At 37.2% G+C, this 18,174-nt stretch overlaps 1 protein-coding gene across 5 annotated transcripts in view; it reads left to right on the top strand.

Moving 5' to 3' along the window:
- CALCRL (calcitonin receptor like receptor) overlaps window positions 1–18,174 on the top strand; it is a 68,422-nt gene that overhangs the window by 17,484 nt on the left and 32,764 nt on the right. For all 5 annotated transcript variants that reach the window (XM_056348060.1, XM_056348059.1, XM_056348058.1 and 2 more), the window contains exon 2: window positions 17,527–17,626. In XM_056348060.1, coding sequence (XP_056204035.1) covers window positions 17,576–17,626 — 51 coding nt within the window. In that variant the 5' untranslated portion in view covers window positions 17,527–17,575. The remainder of the gene's footprint in view (window positions 1–17,526; window positions 17,627–18,174) is intronic.

The raw sequence follows: 18,174 nt of genomic DNA, 5'->3' as shown, positions 1-18,174 counted from the left end.
TTTTTTGCCTTGAAGCCTAGATCAGGTTACCATAAAGAACACTGCATATTATACTGGTCAGATGTGAAATGCAAATAATATGAAAGTGAAGTATGGAATAGACTTTTCACAGCCTACCTTTTTGTTCCCAAGACAGACATCACATTTACACAGTGCAGTTTTCAAAGCTGACTACCTGAATATATCAAGAAATAAAAAGTAATTCAAAATCATAATTTGATTTTTATAGAGTAGGAATCTATAACTTAAAGTACAGCATCTTTCATAAATAAAATACTTTTAATAGTTAAAATAGAATTATATGAAGGCTCCACAAGCACACGGTGTGGTAATGAGTGATGTTCATAACACAATTCACACAGTTTTGGCTGTTCAAAGCTGCATTGTTAGGCTGCTGGCTGGGACTCAGGATATCCCTTACTGCTTTCAAAAAAAATCTCTTGGGCCTTTAATTTCCAGCTGAACAGGCACCAAAGGTCCATGGAAGAGACCTTGAACAAAACTTAGACCTAATACAACAATGCGGATGCATTTTTTTAATTTTTTTTTTTTTAATGCTTGATCTGATTGGTTTTTTCAGCTCTTACTTTTGTGATAAAAATATTTTATTTGAGAGAATTTATAAATTATTCAAGGCACTATCTAGATTTACAGCCTGATCTTATTTGAGCAAAATATGGCATTTCTTAAGTATGTATTTCTTTGTCAAATATTGTCTCTACAAACATACATTTATTTCGAGCTCTTTTGGGAAGTAGATGAGGACGCTGGTGTACCGCTTTTATAAGATTATACCTTCAGAGCTGCCATTTTTAGGACTGTTAGCAAAGCCCAGCAGTGTCAATTATATTCAGAAGCAAGTGTCTAACCTCAACAGATGATACTTAAATAAAAAAAAATCTTTGTAGTGAAAGCATACCATCCTTTCCTCTACCTCCTTTCTCTACTTTCAAGATCATTTGAACCTTTTGGTCACTTAAACTCTGGGAGGAGCTGTTTCCTGTAAAAATTACTCCATATTTCTGCATTTATCCATGTTTCTGGTATACATTGTTTATAAAAAAAGCCTGTGCAAACAGGACAAATTAAAAACAGCCTACAGTACTCATCTGCCCTAGTGACTGTAATAGATTACAGTTGCTGGAAAACTGTACAAGTTGCATTTGCAGTGTTCTTCCAGCTGTCTCCTGGACTCTGGCAATGATGTTTCAGCTCTTTGTTGCAATCTCACCCAAAACTTTCATAGTGCTCTTCTGGTTTTTGTTAGGGTTTCTCTGAAAATTTTACTTACCAATTTGCCCTTACTTTGAAGTCTTTGGAGGTGGCCCACTCTTTAAGTGTGACCCCCTTTTCACATGACCTTTGGTTTTGAATTGTTTGATTCTGCTCTGGGCATGTAATGACTTAGTGACTTTACTGAAACTGCTAGGAAACCCAAAACATAAACATGCTGTGTGTGTTTTTTTATTCTTCATCAAATTTTCATTTTGTTTTTTGTTGTGTTTTTTTTTTTTCCTTTCTTTTTTCTTCCTGCTCCTTCAGCTAAGCTGTTTATAGGAAAGCCATTATTAGGGGAAGGATTTAGTGTTACATGTTTGGGGTGGGATGTGTTTACCCAGTACACAGGCATCTGCTACTGCCTGGGAAGCCCACCAGGTCTGGCTGCCTCCCTCCAGGATGTCCTGGAGACTTTGGGGCCAGGTTTGGCAAATGTCTCTTATACCCTCGGGGCATCTCAAAGGGCACTAGGAGCCTACCTGTGGGCAGGTGAACTTAGCCTTTGGTCTTGATCTCTCTCATTACTTACACATGTGAGCAGTTGCATTGGCAAGATGCAGGATGTATGTAGTTACATCTGTGTGTCTGCAGATTGCAACCGTGATGTAAGTGGAGTTGGTACTAGGGACTGACCATGCTACTAGCAGTTTGTATAAAAATAAAAATGAGAGGCAGTGGGTTTGTTTCTAATGTTTTTGCACTTTCTGCAATATTCATATGTGTTGTTCACCTTTTGCTGTTGTAAAAGATCAATTAAAAATGAAAGGAGAATCATTATTATGTTAGGCAGGTCTATTTTCACTGCACCAGCACGTGTTGTGAATGTCCCCAGGGTATTTTTTGGACAGTAAAATTGTTAGTGGTGCTGGTACTTAAAAAGCTATAATTAGCTTCTGAAGTTAACACCCTTTCAGTTCTATTGTTTTGCTTTGAGGCAGAGATTTGAGAAATCCTTGGTGTATCGTGACCATTATGAATAAATTTCCCCAACTAAAAGGACTGCAGAGTAGTTCAAAACCACTGTTAGTTTGAGAAAGTTCTTCAAAATCTAAATAAAAGAGGTAGAGCTGGGTGCAGGAGGTCACTTGAGGTAACCATCTTACCTTCACTTCACTGTACAGGAGGAGCCTACTTCGTGTTTCTTAGGTGCAAAGAGAACGTTAAGGTAGGTTGTCTCCCTGAAATAACTGCTAACACTGGGAATTTCTTGTCGGAGATGTTCCTTTAAACTCAGCATCTGAAGTGTCCCCAGTGATACCACAGACATTAATGTCAAAATGATAGCTTGAGAACAGATTTTTGGTCTAAGACCATCTTACAGACAGATACATGCAGTTACAGATGAAAGACTGATGTAGAAAATAAGTGACTGAGAATTTATTAGCAGAAATATTGGGTGATGTTTTCCTAACTTTTTGTTTGTCTGGGTTTTCTGTAACTTAGCCAATGGGCTTTTACTTTCTTTGCAGTTCCTTTGATGACAATCTCTACAGAAATGGATGGTAAATCCCTTGCTAATTGCTGAGTGGATAGTTAAACTTCAGATGTGACACTACATGTGATGTGATGGGCAAACCACATAAATTCTATTTTTTTTTCCCCAGACACATCAGGGGGTTTATTCCTTATATTCTTCAACATTTATCTGCAGTTTTTTGTAGGCCTCTCAAAAAACATAAATCAAAGTAGACTGAGTCTAAACACTACACTTCTCACTGATATTCACTCCTACAGAGAATGAAAATCATATCTGTATTAGCAATTGAAAGACATTTAGATTCTCAGGACTGTCCATCAGACATTAAGCTGGTTTAAACACTTCTCACAATAGGCATCGCTCTAAGAGCCAGGTATTGGTTAAGAATTTTTTCACAAAACCCTTACAGAAGAGAACAACTGACTCAACTCTCTGATTCAGGATCAGTATTCTTAATTATCTTACTTTAATCTTCCCGCTATGTTCTTTCTTGGTGTTTCTCTGTGACCTCAAGGGAAAAACTACAATGAAGGGTTTTTTGTGTTGTTTCTTGATTTTAGAACTGAACCAATTTTCTTCGTAGTGTAATCATTCTACATTCGGTAGCACTATATAGTTTCAGTAGCTGATTTGGCTCCCACGTTTGGATTAGTCTGAATTTCCCATCAATTTGGTTGTCTGATTTTCAACAGATGTTTTAGGGTCATCCTTCTTGTAATGTCTGACCCTCAGAGATGACCAGCCAAGTGGGGTTCAGAGTTCAGATCTCTGGGTGATGGCCACTTCAGATTTAAAGTGGTCTGGTCTTAAAAACACTCCTCAAAGGTTTTTTTAGCTTTTCCATAGCCTTGTAAAGTGGTGTAACGAGGCAGCCTGAGGGCTGATAATGACATCAAAATCAGAAGTTGTCTGATAGCAACGACATGGGAATTAATTAGTCTGGTCGTTGTAAATAATGCTTGCTGGTATCTCAGCATCTTAATTCATATCTTTTAGAATAGGACAAACCAAATATAGCAAAAGTTGTCATTGTCCCTCTTGACCAGGATCTGTATCTGATCAATTTTATGCTATGCTTAGACAAAGCAAAAAGTACTTTGCTTCCTAGTCCATAAAATGCTTATATGATATCTAGAATAATAATGCTGTCATTAAAATGCCACTAGTTTTGGAATGATGTGCAACAACTGTTTTGCAGTGCACAGTCAGTAAAAATTTGGGATGCTGCAAAAGAAGTGAAAAATAAAGAGGATTTTGTGATTTTTGTACACTGTCCTCATCATTGAGCAGTTATAAAATATGCTAGTGCAGTAGTTGTTTTCTGATGCTCTCCTGAGAAAGGGAAATATATTTATTGACTGGGTGGGGAGAAAACCAACCAGGCTTTATTCTTGCAAATTTTTATTTCTTTTGAGAAACCTGGAGATGTTAGCGCAATAAGAAGTTAGCTCATGAAATGTCACCTATTCTATGTGTGGTGTAGACCTGTAGCAATAGCCAAGCATTTTTATTTCTGTAAAATTATTCCCATGGTCAGTAAGACATACCTGTTATGGAATTAATTTGCCACCAAGGCTTCTATGCAGTTAAGAAGTAGTACAGAAATGTTATGATTGCTCTTGGTCCAGTTATGTACCTCACCAATAAAGCACTTGATAATTCCTTTTTTTTTTGGGGGGGGGTGAGGGGTGGGGAGGGGAAAGATAGCTGTTCTTGTAGCTTCAGAAGGGAACAGACTTCTCTCTCCACCATATATGCTGATTAATTCAAAACATCACATTCATTACCTGCTGTGTTTTGGCAAATATCCTGCTCTATCAACAGCAGGAGGAAGCCAATGCAGGCAAAATCTGGATTTCACCAAAGGAAGCTTGGCATAAGCTACCTTGATAGAAATAAATGCAGAAGGGGTTTTGTTTGTTTGTTTCTGAATGGTTCCCTTGCATGGAATCAGTTTAGTGATGTTGTTTCCGTTGGCTCCAGCAATGTCAAGGCCATTGATGATGAAAGTTTTGTACTGTTTTTCCCCATTGCTTGGAAAATTCTCTCTCCTCCCCTCTGCAGCTCCCCCCGCCCCCCCCCCCCCCCCCCCCCCCCCCCCAACAAAATCCCTGCCAAGCAAGCAGCTGTGAACAAAACTTCTCAGTAAGATGAATTTGAAGTTTTGCATGCTCGGTGGAACAGGATACGCAAATACAGCTTTGAGAGGGTAACAGTTGAGGGGTGCAAGTCCAGACTCTCTGAATAAAATGCATGTGTGTGGAAAGATTGAGCCTTTTAAGGTGTCTTATTCAGTTAAAAGGTGCAGGAAAATATAAAAAAAAAATACATGTGAAGGTTATTTTTTCATAGTGAATTTTGGTGCCTCAGTCTGAGGTAAAGTGATGCCTGAAAGTTTGACGTCCAGGCTTTGCTATTGAAGTCAGCTAACAAAACTAGTGACTGCAGTTGCACCCAAGACACCAGCAGACCAATGGCAGGAACAGGTCTGTAGAATTATAAACTCAATTGAATATGTTTGAACTTAATTTTGATAGACCTCATCCCTCATCAAAGCTTCACATCAAATTCCATGCCTTTTGTTTCAGCCAGAGATTTTTTTAATGGAGTACAAATTCAGTATGAGAATTCTGGTATGGGTTTTTTTGTGGTTTTTTTTTTTTTTTTCCCCTCCAGGAAGATAAATGCAGGATGTGTGTGCAGACAATATGGACACCTATATTAAAGCCACCTAATATTTTCCATGCTTGCAGTGGAAATTTTGGTTGCTTGCAATTTTGACAAACTTTAACCGAGATTTTCCATTACAAGTTTCTGCCTTTATGTTGTTATTATTTTTACATTTGGAGGGGAGACAGTGTGCTTAAATGTGTAAATGACGTATGAATAACATTTAAATGTTATATACAACTGGAATAGCTGTTCTTGACACTCATTGCTCTGCTGTAGCTATAGTGCTTGTAATGTTTTATTACATTTGGTATGTAATATTTCATGTTCATGAAGTACCTTGTCCAAGTGAGACCAGAGTTTATCAAGGCAGTGATTTTTGTGTCCAGTTTATGTAATATTTTTAATGTTCATGGTTAATATTTTATTTTGGTTTGCATTCAGGTAAGTTGGGGTGGAATACTGCAAAAGGATATGGAAAAGTCTGTTTGTAATTAAAGGAACACTAATTGGACTTTAGGGACTGTGTGTAAGATACACTAGTCTTTCCCACGGCCACACCCTGAGCATATGATCTTTAACTGAATTCATGGAAACATTCACACTGCTTCCTACAGATTGCAGCTGGCACTGTCTGTAAAATCTCTGCTTCACAAAGAGCAGAGGATTTTATGTGATAATGTGCAATGATACATTTCATTCTGCTGCGGTGTTACTACACAGCTATGTGAAACAGATGGAATGTATTGTAAGAAGACTGTAATATGAAATGCAATTATGCAATAATACTGAAATCCTAGTAATGATCGTCCTTGTATTCTTGTTCAGAGGATGTGAAATAGTGCAGTGCTTGACCATCAGATATGTGTGTGGCTTACAGATTGAATGCCAGCTAAATTGTTAGATGACCCACCAACTGTTTTTCATATTTCTAACTTTTAACATCTTTTCCAGCAGCATAAAGTCTGCAAGTAGATTTTTTTTTTTTCAATGGCACAGAATAATTTTTCTGTTAACAGCATGAAAATATAATGGGATGTCAACTGAAATATAAGGCTGTTAGACCTGGGCCTGTCCAGTTTTCAGCTGTTGTTTATCTCTGGTATTACAAAAAAAGAATTAAGCCTTTGCATGAGACAAGTGATGGACAAATCTGGAAACTAGAAAAATTTAGTTTCTTACTTTCAGGTATGGACTGATGTATACAATTTCAGGTGGAAGAATTTTTACCTAAGTGGTATTTCATAAAAGATATAAAAATGTATTATTTCCGTTAGTGCTAAAGATTTCTACTTGGGTACTCTCCATGCTCAAGACTAAAGACTGTCCTCATGTAAAAGAGAAATTATGGTTTTAAAAGTAAGTGCACTGTCAAAGTTAATTGATAAGATCACCATATAAATGTGTTCTAGTCAGTTGAATATGGCTTTACATGTCCAAACAGTCATCAGTGCCTTTTGGGGGATTGCGTGTAACACAATAAAAATTTGAGACTTTCATGTTTATACTGGTGCCAGCTGTTTTGTATTCTCCATGTACACTTTCAAATCAGAATGAGGAATGCATAGGGCAAATACTGTAAGAGATGTTAATGTACTCACTTGGTAACAGTTTGCTTTCTGTTCAAAGGGTCTTGCTTCTCATTTTGCTATGCAGGTGAGTTAACTGCTATGATCCTGTAATTAACTCCTAAACTGACAGCAACTGTAGCAAAACAAGTGTTTCTTCACTCCTGTACGGTTCAGTCTGTGTCAGAGTTACACTTATGTCAATATTTCTGTGGGTGTGGTAGGGTGTGGATGAAGCTTCCCATTTAGAACACTTTGAAACATTGATGTATGGTATTTTCCTCAATTTGACAACACTAATGCTAGCTCAGATGGACGAAAAAATGATGTTAATATAAAATATCATTGGCTGTAGTGGTGTCTTGACGTGTATTTACTTGAAGGAGATGTAGGCAGAGGACAGAAAAACCTTTTACCACTGCCTAATTTATGGCTACCTTAAGATGAATTCTGCAGCTAGTCTGTGGGGAGGAGAGTTATGTATACAAATAAAAGCTCTGGTTATAAATGTAAAGACAAAAGCTTTGACAGTGTTGTGTTCTTAATCTGTCCTTTGACTATATGCATCCATTCTTTTCTGTCATTATAAGTCATTTGCAAGCCTTTGCTCTTCTTCACTGTACTGAGTATAGCCCCTTGGCAGTCAAGACCTATGTCTGTGTGGGTCTCAAGAAGATGAACATGTACTGGTATGCAGCTAGAGACTTTGAGACATATGTAGAAGGTAATTTCTCTCCACACTGTTGAGATTAGCTTTAACTATTTCTGTTTTTTACTTTCTTCAGTCTCACAAATTCCTTTATAGCTAGCATACTCTGTGTGAACCCAATTTAAAACATTTGCTGCTAAAATGCCATTTTAGGGATATAACAGATGAAAAAACATAGGAAAGATGGGAAATATCTGTAGCTAATTAAAAGCAAAGGAGACAAACTTCAGACCATGAGAATTCAAAAGATTGGTTTTGGCTGCTGCTTGTTGTTGGCTTTTGCTACAGGTCGGATTAGTAGTTTTAATAACATGTATTGTCTAATATTCAAAGGGTGAAATATTCCAGATCTTGCACTTTTGACTTCTGGCATGTAAAATTTTAAATTTAAGAGGAAATGTTCTGAACTGTGGTGACTTAGCTTGACCTGGTAAAGGCTTTGAAGTAGCTGGTGGTTTATTTTCTTTAGAATAAGTATACCAAGCTGAATTTTTCTAAAGCTGCTTAAATTTACCTGAACTTTTTTTGAATAGTAAATACATCAGAAATATCCCATGAGAGAAAATGCTGATATTTGGCATGAACTTCCCATCTGAAATTTCATTCTCAGCCAGACCAAAATTATTGCCAGTGAAAAGAAAACTGCTTTGGGAATATTTTAGTTCTTTGAATTATGTTTTTTAAAAAAACAACAAGAACAAAACAGTAAAAGAAAGAATTCCAACACAAAATCAGAAGACCATAGTGCTTCTGGCATTTCCATGGAGAGTGCACCTATATTTGGTTCATCAGTTCTGTTCAAGTCATTGACCAATGGTGAACCCAAAGTTAGGACACTGGTTCCGATGCAGTGGCTGCAGCAGCACTGTGTTTATGCTGGCGTAAGCAGTTCCCTTTCCTGGCCACCTGCTCCCTCCCCATCCTGCTCTGAGTTGCTGGTGTGGCATGGTCCACCGAAATATTAATAATTCCATTAAAATTTTATTGTAAAACATCATAAATATTATTTATAATGGAATGAAAGCATGTTTGTGTATATTTATGTGTAAATACTTACATTTCTAAATATGAATCTAGAAGAAACTGGTGTAAAACCTGTGAATTTTTCATAGCATATACTGGACTGCTGAACTGGGGTTGGGGCCAGTGAGAAAAAGCTTGAGTGGTAAGCTGAAAAAACCAGAAGTCCTGATGCATTTTGGTTAACCCATTCTCCCATTCCCATTGCCTTGTTCTGACCTTGAGAAAAGTCTTTGAACTTTGGAAATACTCTTGTAAATTTAGCATGTGTCAATGAAGAAATAACAAAAATCTTTCAAAACTCAGCCAGTTCAGAAAATGACTTCATGCTCTAAACATTTTCACAAAGAAACCTTTGGATCTCTTTCGGGTCATTACTTGGTAAACAGCACCAGAGTCATTCAAATAAAAACACTGACCAAAAGGGACACAGAGAAAAGCAGTTCACTCTCTGCAGCCTTCAAGCATCAGTTTCTGGAGGGGGTGGGGAGGGGGAGGGAATCAGATATCTGAGCAAGGATTTTTATACTAGGATTAAGGTCGTCTTGATGAATTCATAAATTCATACTGCCATTGTTTTTTAATTCAGAACAGTAAACACTAATAATTTTGCTTGGAGGTGGAGAAATCTTTTTTTGAGGTATATACCATATATTTCAAATACATCGTAGAGTATCTCAAGTTGAAAAGGACCCATAAGGATTGAGTTCAACTCCCTGCTCCTTACAGGACTACCTAAAACTAAATTATAAATAAATAAGCATTGTCCATATATAATTGTATCTAGAGAACTATACTCCTTTTTTTTTTTTTTTTTTCCTACACTTCTATTATTAGTATCAGCAGGTGCATGCTAAGTAAACAAGACGGAAAACATTTTTATTTTCTCTAAACTGAGGCGTGTGGGATAGGGTCCTCTGTTCTCTCCCTTAGAGTCATAGCAAAGAAGTCAACAGAACTGTTTGCTCTCAGTTCAGGGCTGCACCCAACGTCCTTCATGATTTCCTGAAGGTTTCTCCTAAAATCTTTAAGACATTCCTTGTTTTAAGACATTCCTTGTTTTCAATATGCATTCTGGAATGAAACAATAGAATTTGGGCTTAGGCAGGAAGATCCAGTAGCTCCAGTGGTGTACTTGCAATGCTTTGCTATATTAAGTAAATGGCTTTGAGGTCACATCAGTAACACTTTGAAGTCACATCAGTAATGCATCCCTATGAATTTTGGGGTTTGGCCCTTGAAGTTTTGCTGTTTATGTCTGTGGGTATTTTTGCTCCAGTTTCAATTACAGAGTTCTTTTTGTTGAACATGTGAGGAATACAGATCGGCAAAGGGTAATGAGGCATTAAAATATACCTAATAAGAACGTGGGAGCTCTCCAACCTTTTCATAGCATGATATCCATGGAAAAGAGAGAACGTCATGAGCAATCCCCTTGTATTTAAAATAACATGTTAATTGGAATGTGCTTGTCACAGCATAGCAGTTGCTTTGGAGGAAGAGAAATTTCAGGAAAGTTTACTAAATAAGTTTTTAATTACATTTTTTAATTACTATAGCAGGAAATCAATACGGTAGAAAAAAGAGAAGTACCAACACTAAATCATCTTGATCAATCAGTTATTGAAATTTAATAATTCATTATTCTGCTTTCATCTTCATTTCTATTAATCAACTTTTCTAGAGTGTTTGATAGTGGCCACTCTAACTTTTTACCCATAACTTTTTTCATCAGAGCAGCCTTCCTTCTAAACTTCTTTGTGCTTGAATGAGTGCTACAGAATTTAAATGCCATGGTTTACAGAACATTGGACTGAATTTGGTGAGGGTTATGCCTAATAACCTATGTTGATGGATTTTAGACATCAAGGTACACTTTAGGTTAAGGCTATGGGGTGAAAAAGGTAAAGCTTGTAAAATAAGCATAACAAGTACTTACAGAATGACAGTCAAATAGCAGTCACTGAAAAATCTGGAGGCATTGATAACTATAAATTGTTGGAAATCACAATTGCATCTCTGAGAATAAGCCATGTCAGTCTTGTGCTAAAGATTTGCTTTGCCAGGATCTCTGTGGCCATTATTTAACAACTAGTTCCTCAAGAGGGAAACATTTTGGATGTTAGTATCACTGTATGAGAGAGTATAAAAAATACTATAATTTAAAAAATGTAAGTAATGAGGGAAATATCCTGAGGTTTTTGTGTTTTGATAAAGTATGTAAAGGCACGTGTTACTGAGGAACTGATTTCTGCAGTAAAAGTTGTTTTACGTTAGCTTCCAGCTCTTGCTTTCTCATTTCAAGTTAGAAAGAAGCAAACTACACTGTAGTGCACTGTCGGGCTCTGAGAGAGGTTTCTGTTTAGAAAAAATAATCAGTACTTTAGGCAGAAAATACTATAATCAAGAAAACACTGTGAAATTATTTTGGAAGTGTAGTATTGTGGTTTTTACTTATCCTAAATAATTTTGCTTTGCTTTGATATTTTTAACATTCATATGATGCATTTATCTGGTACAGTTAGATATCCTGCTGAATTGTAACTACAGCCCTGAGTCCTTGCCTATCTTCTGTATGCAATTGCACCATCTGCTACTGCTGGCTTCATATGCTCTTAAGTTAACAGAGAGGTCACCATATTTGAGAAGGAGGAGTAGAGCCTTCATAATTTATAGGAAAGGCATTGAAAGCACGGAGGCCAAGAGAAGACCCGTCTATGTAAAAGCAAAGAAGAAATGCCTTTTTTAAACCAGTAGAAATCCTGTTTTTAAGAGCCAAAATTGGTGTGATGGACAAAGACACAAAACCACCGTTCTGCAGCCTGTTTGTGGAGAGGCTTGACGTGGCCCAAGAACAGAAATTGCAGATTATTCCAGGGGAAGAACCCTGTGGATGTTTCCTCCTCCAAACCCTCATTTGGAGGGTTTTGTTGTGGTGTTTTTTTTCTGGTTTTTGGTTGGCTGGTCAGTTTGGTTTCTAATTGGACCTCCATAGCCTATGTTTCTTCTCAGGATAATTTACAATGTCATCCAAACCTGTGAATTGAAGAGAAGGAAAGTGTTACAAAAGATTGAGGGTTCCGTCCTCCCTGGGAAAAAACTAGCACCGCTGTCACTCTATGATAGGTTCTTATGATTTCAAGTGTTATTAGAACTAGAGTGTTGCCAGTTACTGCTAATAATGTCTGTTGGGTGCAGGAGACAAAACATAGCTGAACGGTAGCCAAAAACTATTAACAGGAAAAAGTACACAGGCAGGAGTAATTTAATCTGCGTAATCTTACCTACAGATGGTTCTGCAATCTCTGCAAGGCCTCTGGCAAGCAGCTAGAGTGATGCAAAAACAAAATCAAAAAAATCTGCATGCTAATAGAAAGAATAAAAGATGTGAAATGTCTTTGTGACTAGACCTAATTTTCTGTTTGCAATAAGCCCGAGACCTTGAGATGTGCACATAGCATGAGGCTCGAGAAAAAGAGACTACTTTCTCATACTGAGCTGAATGACCACCTAAAGCATGATTTAAGTTGTTACAAAATAATAGAACAGTGAAACTGAGGTATGCCACTCTGTTTCGTCTTTATTTATTTTAATCCTCAAGAAGAGAGTAAATGCCATTGTGCCACAACTACTCCCTAGGAAAAACTCCTGGAAAAGTAGAAGGAGGAATGCTTCAGTATAGCATTTTTTTCTAACGTATCCATGCATGTGAGCAATGCTGTGGGTTGGGAGAATTAGATGTCTAAAGAAATGTATTAGGAGCATTTCTTTTAATTTTTATTGTTCCATTTTTCCTGACGTGTGCCCTGTCTGATTTGAAAAGAGGAAGTCACACTGGGGGTTTGAAAGAATAACTGCAGTAAGGATAGAGATGTGTTCTTATAGCAGTTCCATTGACATCACAATGGGGTTGTACCAGTGTTTTAAACCAATATAGTAAGTTAAATTCTGTTTGTTTTAAGATCCAGCAACATATGGATTTGACATTTTTGGGTAATATAACAGTTCTTTCAAGTGAAGGTGAATACATTGGGGGGAAAAAACCAAGGCCTGCCACTAACTGAATGAAGAGAACAGTGCAATGAAGTCTGTTGGAAGGTGTGAAGAGCTTATGCTTCTGTGCTGCAAATACTGTCTCAGGGAGGATCAAACTCTTTTGATCTCCTCTCTTGCCTGTTTTAGAAGTCTGTAACTGCTGATGCCTGGGTCTTAATTCAGAGTGTTGGTGAGTAGGGAATTCAGGTGTCGTGAAACTGTGCTACCCAGAGTTCCTTAAATTTGTCACAATACTATTATTTTTGAGCCTTCTGAACTCTGTGATTATGAGGAGGATGGAGTAATTCCCACACGTACAGCTGTGAGCTGTTATGTGATACCGTCAGAGCAGTTTGGTCCAAATCCTGGCAGATGTGGTTCCCTCAGAAATTAGGACATTTTACCAGACTAGGAAGATTTCCAAATTGCCCTGCATTGTTCTCCAAGGTAAATGTGGAGATTTTATAGTCTGCTTTCAGGACTAAATGAATCTGGTGTGCATAAATGTGGGGCTGGTACTGCCCATTTGCAAAGTTCTTTTAGTTAGAAGAGAATCTGCCCCTCTGAGTATTTCCCATAAAGTTTATGTGAGTGGAGATGTAAGTGAAGGCTCTATTTGTAATTCCATTTGAGACTACTGTTTTTTTCTAACAGTGTACTACAGCAATTCAAAACAGGGACACTTGAAAAAGGTTGGACACTTTCCAGCTTGGGTTTTTTGCCTGTGTCTTGGGCTGAAACAAGCAAGCATTGCCTGGGGTTTTAAATACTTTTGAGTTGTGTGTGCCTCTCTAAAAAGAACCAGGATTAACAAAATAGCATGTATAGCTGTTTCTGAGAGAGATTGCAACAAAACAAAATCAGGTAGTGCTAGAACAACAGCGTGGAGTGGGGGGAGGGTTGGTCAAGAAAATACCTATTCTGACTCCCGTTTTCAGTCAGAGATGAAGGCTATACATCTATATTTGCACATGTTCAACTTCAGTGTTGCAAGATTATAGCACTCTGCAAGATATGTAATTTATAGTGAAAATATTTTGGGTTTTGGTTTTGTTTGTTTGGCTTTTTTTTCTTTTCCTGCGCAAATCAAAGATTACCAATTAGTAAAAAAAGTTTATGCATGTGTATGAGTGTACATACAATGACATAAGTAGACTGTCCCTCCTATTCCACTCCTACAGAGCTGCAGTCTGCTTACAGTCAGACTTAAGGGCAACTGCTTAAGGCAGAAGCTGCCAGTTTGGGTTGTGTGGTTTGTTTTTTTTTTTTTTTTTTGTTGTGTGTGTTGTTGGGTTTTTTTTGCCTAAATGTGGTCAGGTGATTGAAGGTCAAAAATCTATTTTTTTTCTTGCTGACTACTTTTTTTTTTAACTCTTTTGCTGTATTATTGAAATGGGAAGTGTCTGGAGCTCAGCATGGATGACATTTGTTCTTGGGAGGATGGGAAGAGGTTAAAAGTAGAAACAGCTGATGAGGCAGGATGGCTCTATAGAGAAAGCAGGAGGAAGAGAAATGTGAACATCTGTTAAAGCCATACCAGTGACTATTTTGGCTAAGTTCAGTTTGCAGTTCCTTCTGAATTCCTTCTTCAGTAGATGTCACTGCTGTCAGTGACAAACATGATATAGGCCTTTGGAGTATCATTAATTTTGTTAACAGAGAATGTAATAAAGAGGAAAAACAGGCAGTTCCAGTTCTTTTTAAGTTACCCCAGTCTTCAATACAACATAAACTAAAATAAAAAATGAGATTTTGAAGATCTGATTTACTATTGCAATTCCCTATTCTCTTCCTATTGATGTTCCCTTTTACTGGGAAAATACTTAAGCAAGAGAACTGCTAGGAGTTGTACTGTTGTGTCTGCTGACTTACAGTTTCATTCAATACCTATCATTGTAAATCACGGTCCTGCTGGCTTTTGTTCAAATCCCTACTGTTACAGAGTCTAAGCTTCCACTATCTTTCCCTCAAGCTAACATTCAGTACACTGAAATTAATCTCAATCCAACACAGTTGTCTTCTCTTCCCCACAGTAGAATTGTCAAAGATGTTTAATTGCAAAACATCAACTTGGGAAGAGTTATTATTTAAAGAAACCTAAGAATGAGTCTCTTTTATTATTATTTTCCTTGTGCATCTAATACATCCCAGATCTGAGAGGGAGAACATTTTCTGAGAATTGTATTTGTTTTACATCTTATCAGAACAGCTGATTAATAAAAACAGCCTGACTTTCTCAGCAGTACTGGCTTGCTACCTCAATCAATGGACTACATTGCCATCCATTCTTAAGAAAGCTTTTAATCTTCCTGTGAAAGTTCTTGTCCAAACTAACTGGAATAAATGTTGAGTGAATGAATTAATGTAGTGATGCAAGAAATGCTTTCCTGATGTCCAAATAGGCATCTGAATGACCTTCATCCTGCATTTGGTGATTAAGTCCAAAAGCAGTAAGTTTTTTGCAGTTAGCAACTGTGAGAAATGAGGTGGAAAGCATACAGCAAATTATAGACCTGACTTAATCTTTTATCTCCTGGGAAGAACTAATAATTTAGGAGTGGATACTGGAATGGTTGATTGGAAATACCTACAAAGCCACTAGGTATGAAAAGTTTTGGACCATCAAAGTAACACAGCTAGGGGGTGAGTTTTGATATTGTGAAACAAAAATAATTATGGAATGTGAATCAAAGCAGATAAACTCTGCTTTTGTTTATATGATATTGTATCTTATAGATAAATAAAAATAAACAAGACAAAGAGAGGGCACTGTTTGAATATGCATTTTAAATTTGCCTTCTGATGTTCGTTTAGCATAAGGATTTTTAGAACTATTATAGAGAAAATTATTTTGAACTCTTTTACACATATGTAGAAAAATATACACTAAATGGTATATTTATGGTTCCTATGTTCTACTTGACTTGTCTCTTTGCTTGTCTTGCATACATACTTTATGAGTTGTAACCCTGTGCATGTGTGTTTTGGCATACTTTGGAAAAAGAAGGTTACTAAACTATTTTATAACCAAGTAGTTAAATCCAATTTCCTTAAAGGCCAGGTCACCCCCATGCCTACACCCCCACACCCCCCCCCCCCCCCTCCTTATTAGGTAAACAGACGCAAGTATAAATGAATGAAACTTGTGGTAGGTTTGAAATAATCTCCCTTGACCCCAGTTATTGTGCAGAATTGAAATCATATTGCCTCTTTGCTCATTTAGATATCTCCATTTGTATTTGTCAGTCTTCAGCCGCTACACATAGATATTTAGTTTTTTTCTTTAGTTAGCAGGCAGTGGTTCTTACTATTATGTATTCACTGTAGTTCTCATCGCACATAGATTTTTCCAGAGAAGTATTAGCTCAAATAGAAAATATATTTATGTATGCTAATATGTCTTCCTGTTAGTGTTTTAAGAGCCTTCAGAACAGCATATTTGAATTTCAGTGCCTTGTTGAATTCTGTGCAATTTCCAGCAACCAGCGTTAGAGGGTTGCACGCCAGTGATAAAAACAAAGGGAGGATTACTGATGCAGTTTTAGAGGGAGAACGTGGCTTGAGTCAGGAGGCAGGTTTGTGTGTAGGTCCTGACAGCCATCTTGATTTGATAGCAGTGGAATCTTTGAGCTAGGGATATAAGGGATCCTTGAGGTACATGGGCTTTGTATCTTAAGTAGCAGCGCATTATTTGTAGTGAATTCATCTGTACAAGGGAGCTAAACTCACTCAGATGTGGTCCCCTTCATTTTGGCTGGTAATAAGTTCGTTAATGCTAGTACAGTGATATTTAGATTTTGAAAGGTGGTTTAGTTGTAATAACTTAATCTAAATGTGGAGAAGTCTTTTGCTACCATGCAAACAGAAGAGAAGCTCTTATCTTAATTCCAGGCTCAGCTTTGTGACTTTCTTGGGATATTTCAGGATACAGTGAAATATTGCATGAGATATTACGCATTTCCCTTCCTTTTGAGGGAGTTGTCACAGCAGGGTTAGGTCTGCTAAATAGATGGTCTAGGTGTTTAAAAAATATTTTTGTTTATTTTATGGTTTAGGTGTGTTTTACAATTTGAGAATCAATTCCAAGAGTTGTCTGCAGTGTAAGACAATTGTAACTGTTTTGGGTGGCTCTGTTTTCTTCCAGCTACAGATACAGTAACTAGCTTAACAGCTACTGCAGATACAGAAACTATTTTACAGCCCACAATTAATTCTTGCATTGTCATTGTCATCCATGCAAAGTTGTAACTTCAAGATAAAGTGGCTACCTACTAGATCAGTTCTTCCAGAAATGACAAAATCAACAATCAGCAGGTAGGAAGATAACAGGAAATAATTGTGTGGATGTATGTGTTTGTGAAAGTTTAAGTCTACTTTGGAGGAAACTGAACTGCAGTTTGCAATGGTTGCCCAAAGGCAGAGATGGCAAGGAGTTAGCTTGTATCTCAGGGCTAATTGCTACGTATCTGTTAGAGTTGATATCAGCTACCCGACTGAGACAAACCCCCTGGAGAATTGGTGTTAGTTGAGATAATGGAGGCATGAGTGCAGGAAAAGCCCTGCTGTTGGAATTCACTGTCAGTGAATTCAGTACATTTTTTCCACTTCGTATTGTACATCTCCATGTATTTCACATGGCATCACTATGTGTGAATAAAAACTGAGGACTTCCATTGATTTGTTTTAATTCAGAAAGAAAATATGAAGTCTTATCAGTTTTGACTTTCATGAATTACTAAATTCCTTCCTACTTTTTTTTCCCATTGCAGTTTGAGCTCATTCAACTACAATATAAAATTCACTGCACCAGATATAAAGATGACAGAAAATTGGATCACATTTTTGCTGTTCTTCTTATCGGTTACTATGGTGAGTCTTATGAATTTTTTAGATCACTTCCAGTTTCAAACGTGTGTAGAGAAATTATTAATATGGAAATGCAGAAACAACTAACATTGTGTTCAAATGTAGTTTCTGCACAGCAGGATCCTTATCTACCTTCTGTTCTCCTTTTAATTCCTGTGGTAAAGGAACAGAAATAGTATTTACTTCTGCTGAACCTAGCATATCCTCCGTTAGCAGAGGACTTTACAGTAAGTTGACAACTGACACATAAGCAGTACTATGCAGACCCCAGGAAGAGTGGAGGAGACAGCCAACTCAGGTTCAGAGGACATCCTTGGAATCTTAATTTCACCCCTTGTATGGCAGTGCTACAGTATTTCAATCTGCAGCTTTGTTTTTCCATGTTTAGTAGCTTCCCATAAAATGTTAACTACTTTAAACAATGCACTTAAGAGGTTCAGGTTTTGATCAAGATCCACTTTCTTAAATATTTTTTTTTAATTATTTGTAATAACCATAAAAATGGACGACCTTTTGGTATTCTGAGGGTTGCTTTTATGTTTTGCCAGAAT

The sequence above is a fragment of the Falco biarmicus genome, chromosome 8 (genome assembly GCF_023638135.1).
Source record: "Falco biarmicus isolate bFalBia1 chromosome 8, bFalBia1.pri, whole genome shotgun sequence".
Lineage (NCBI taxonomy): Eukaryota > Metazoa > Chordata > Aves > Falconiformes > Falconidae > Falco > Falco biarmicus.
Note: the sequence above shows the minus strand (reverse complement) of the source record. Positions and strands in the feature narration are given on the sequence as shown.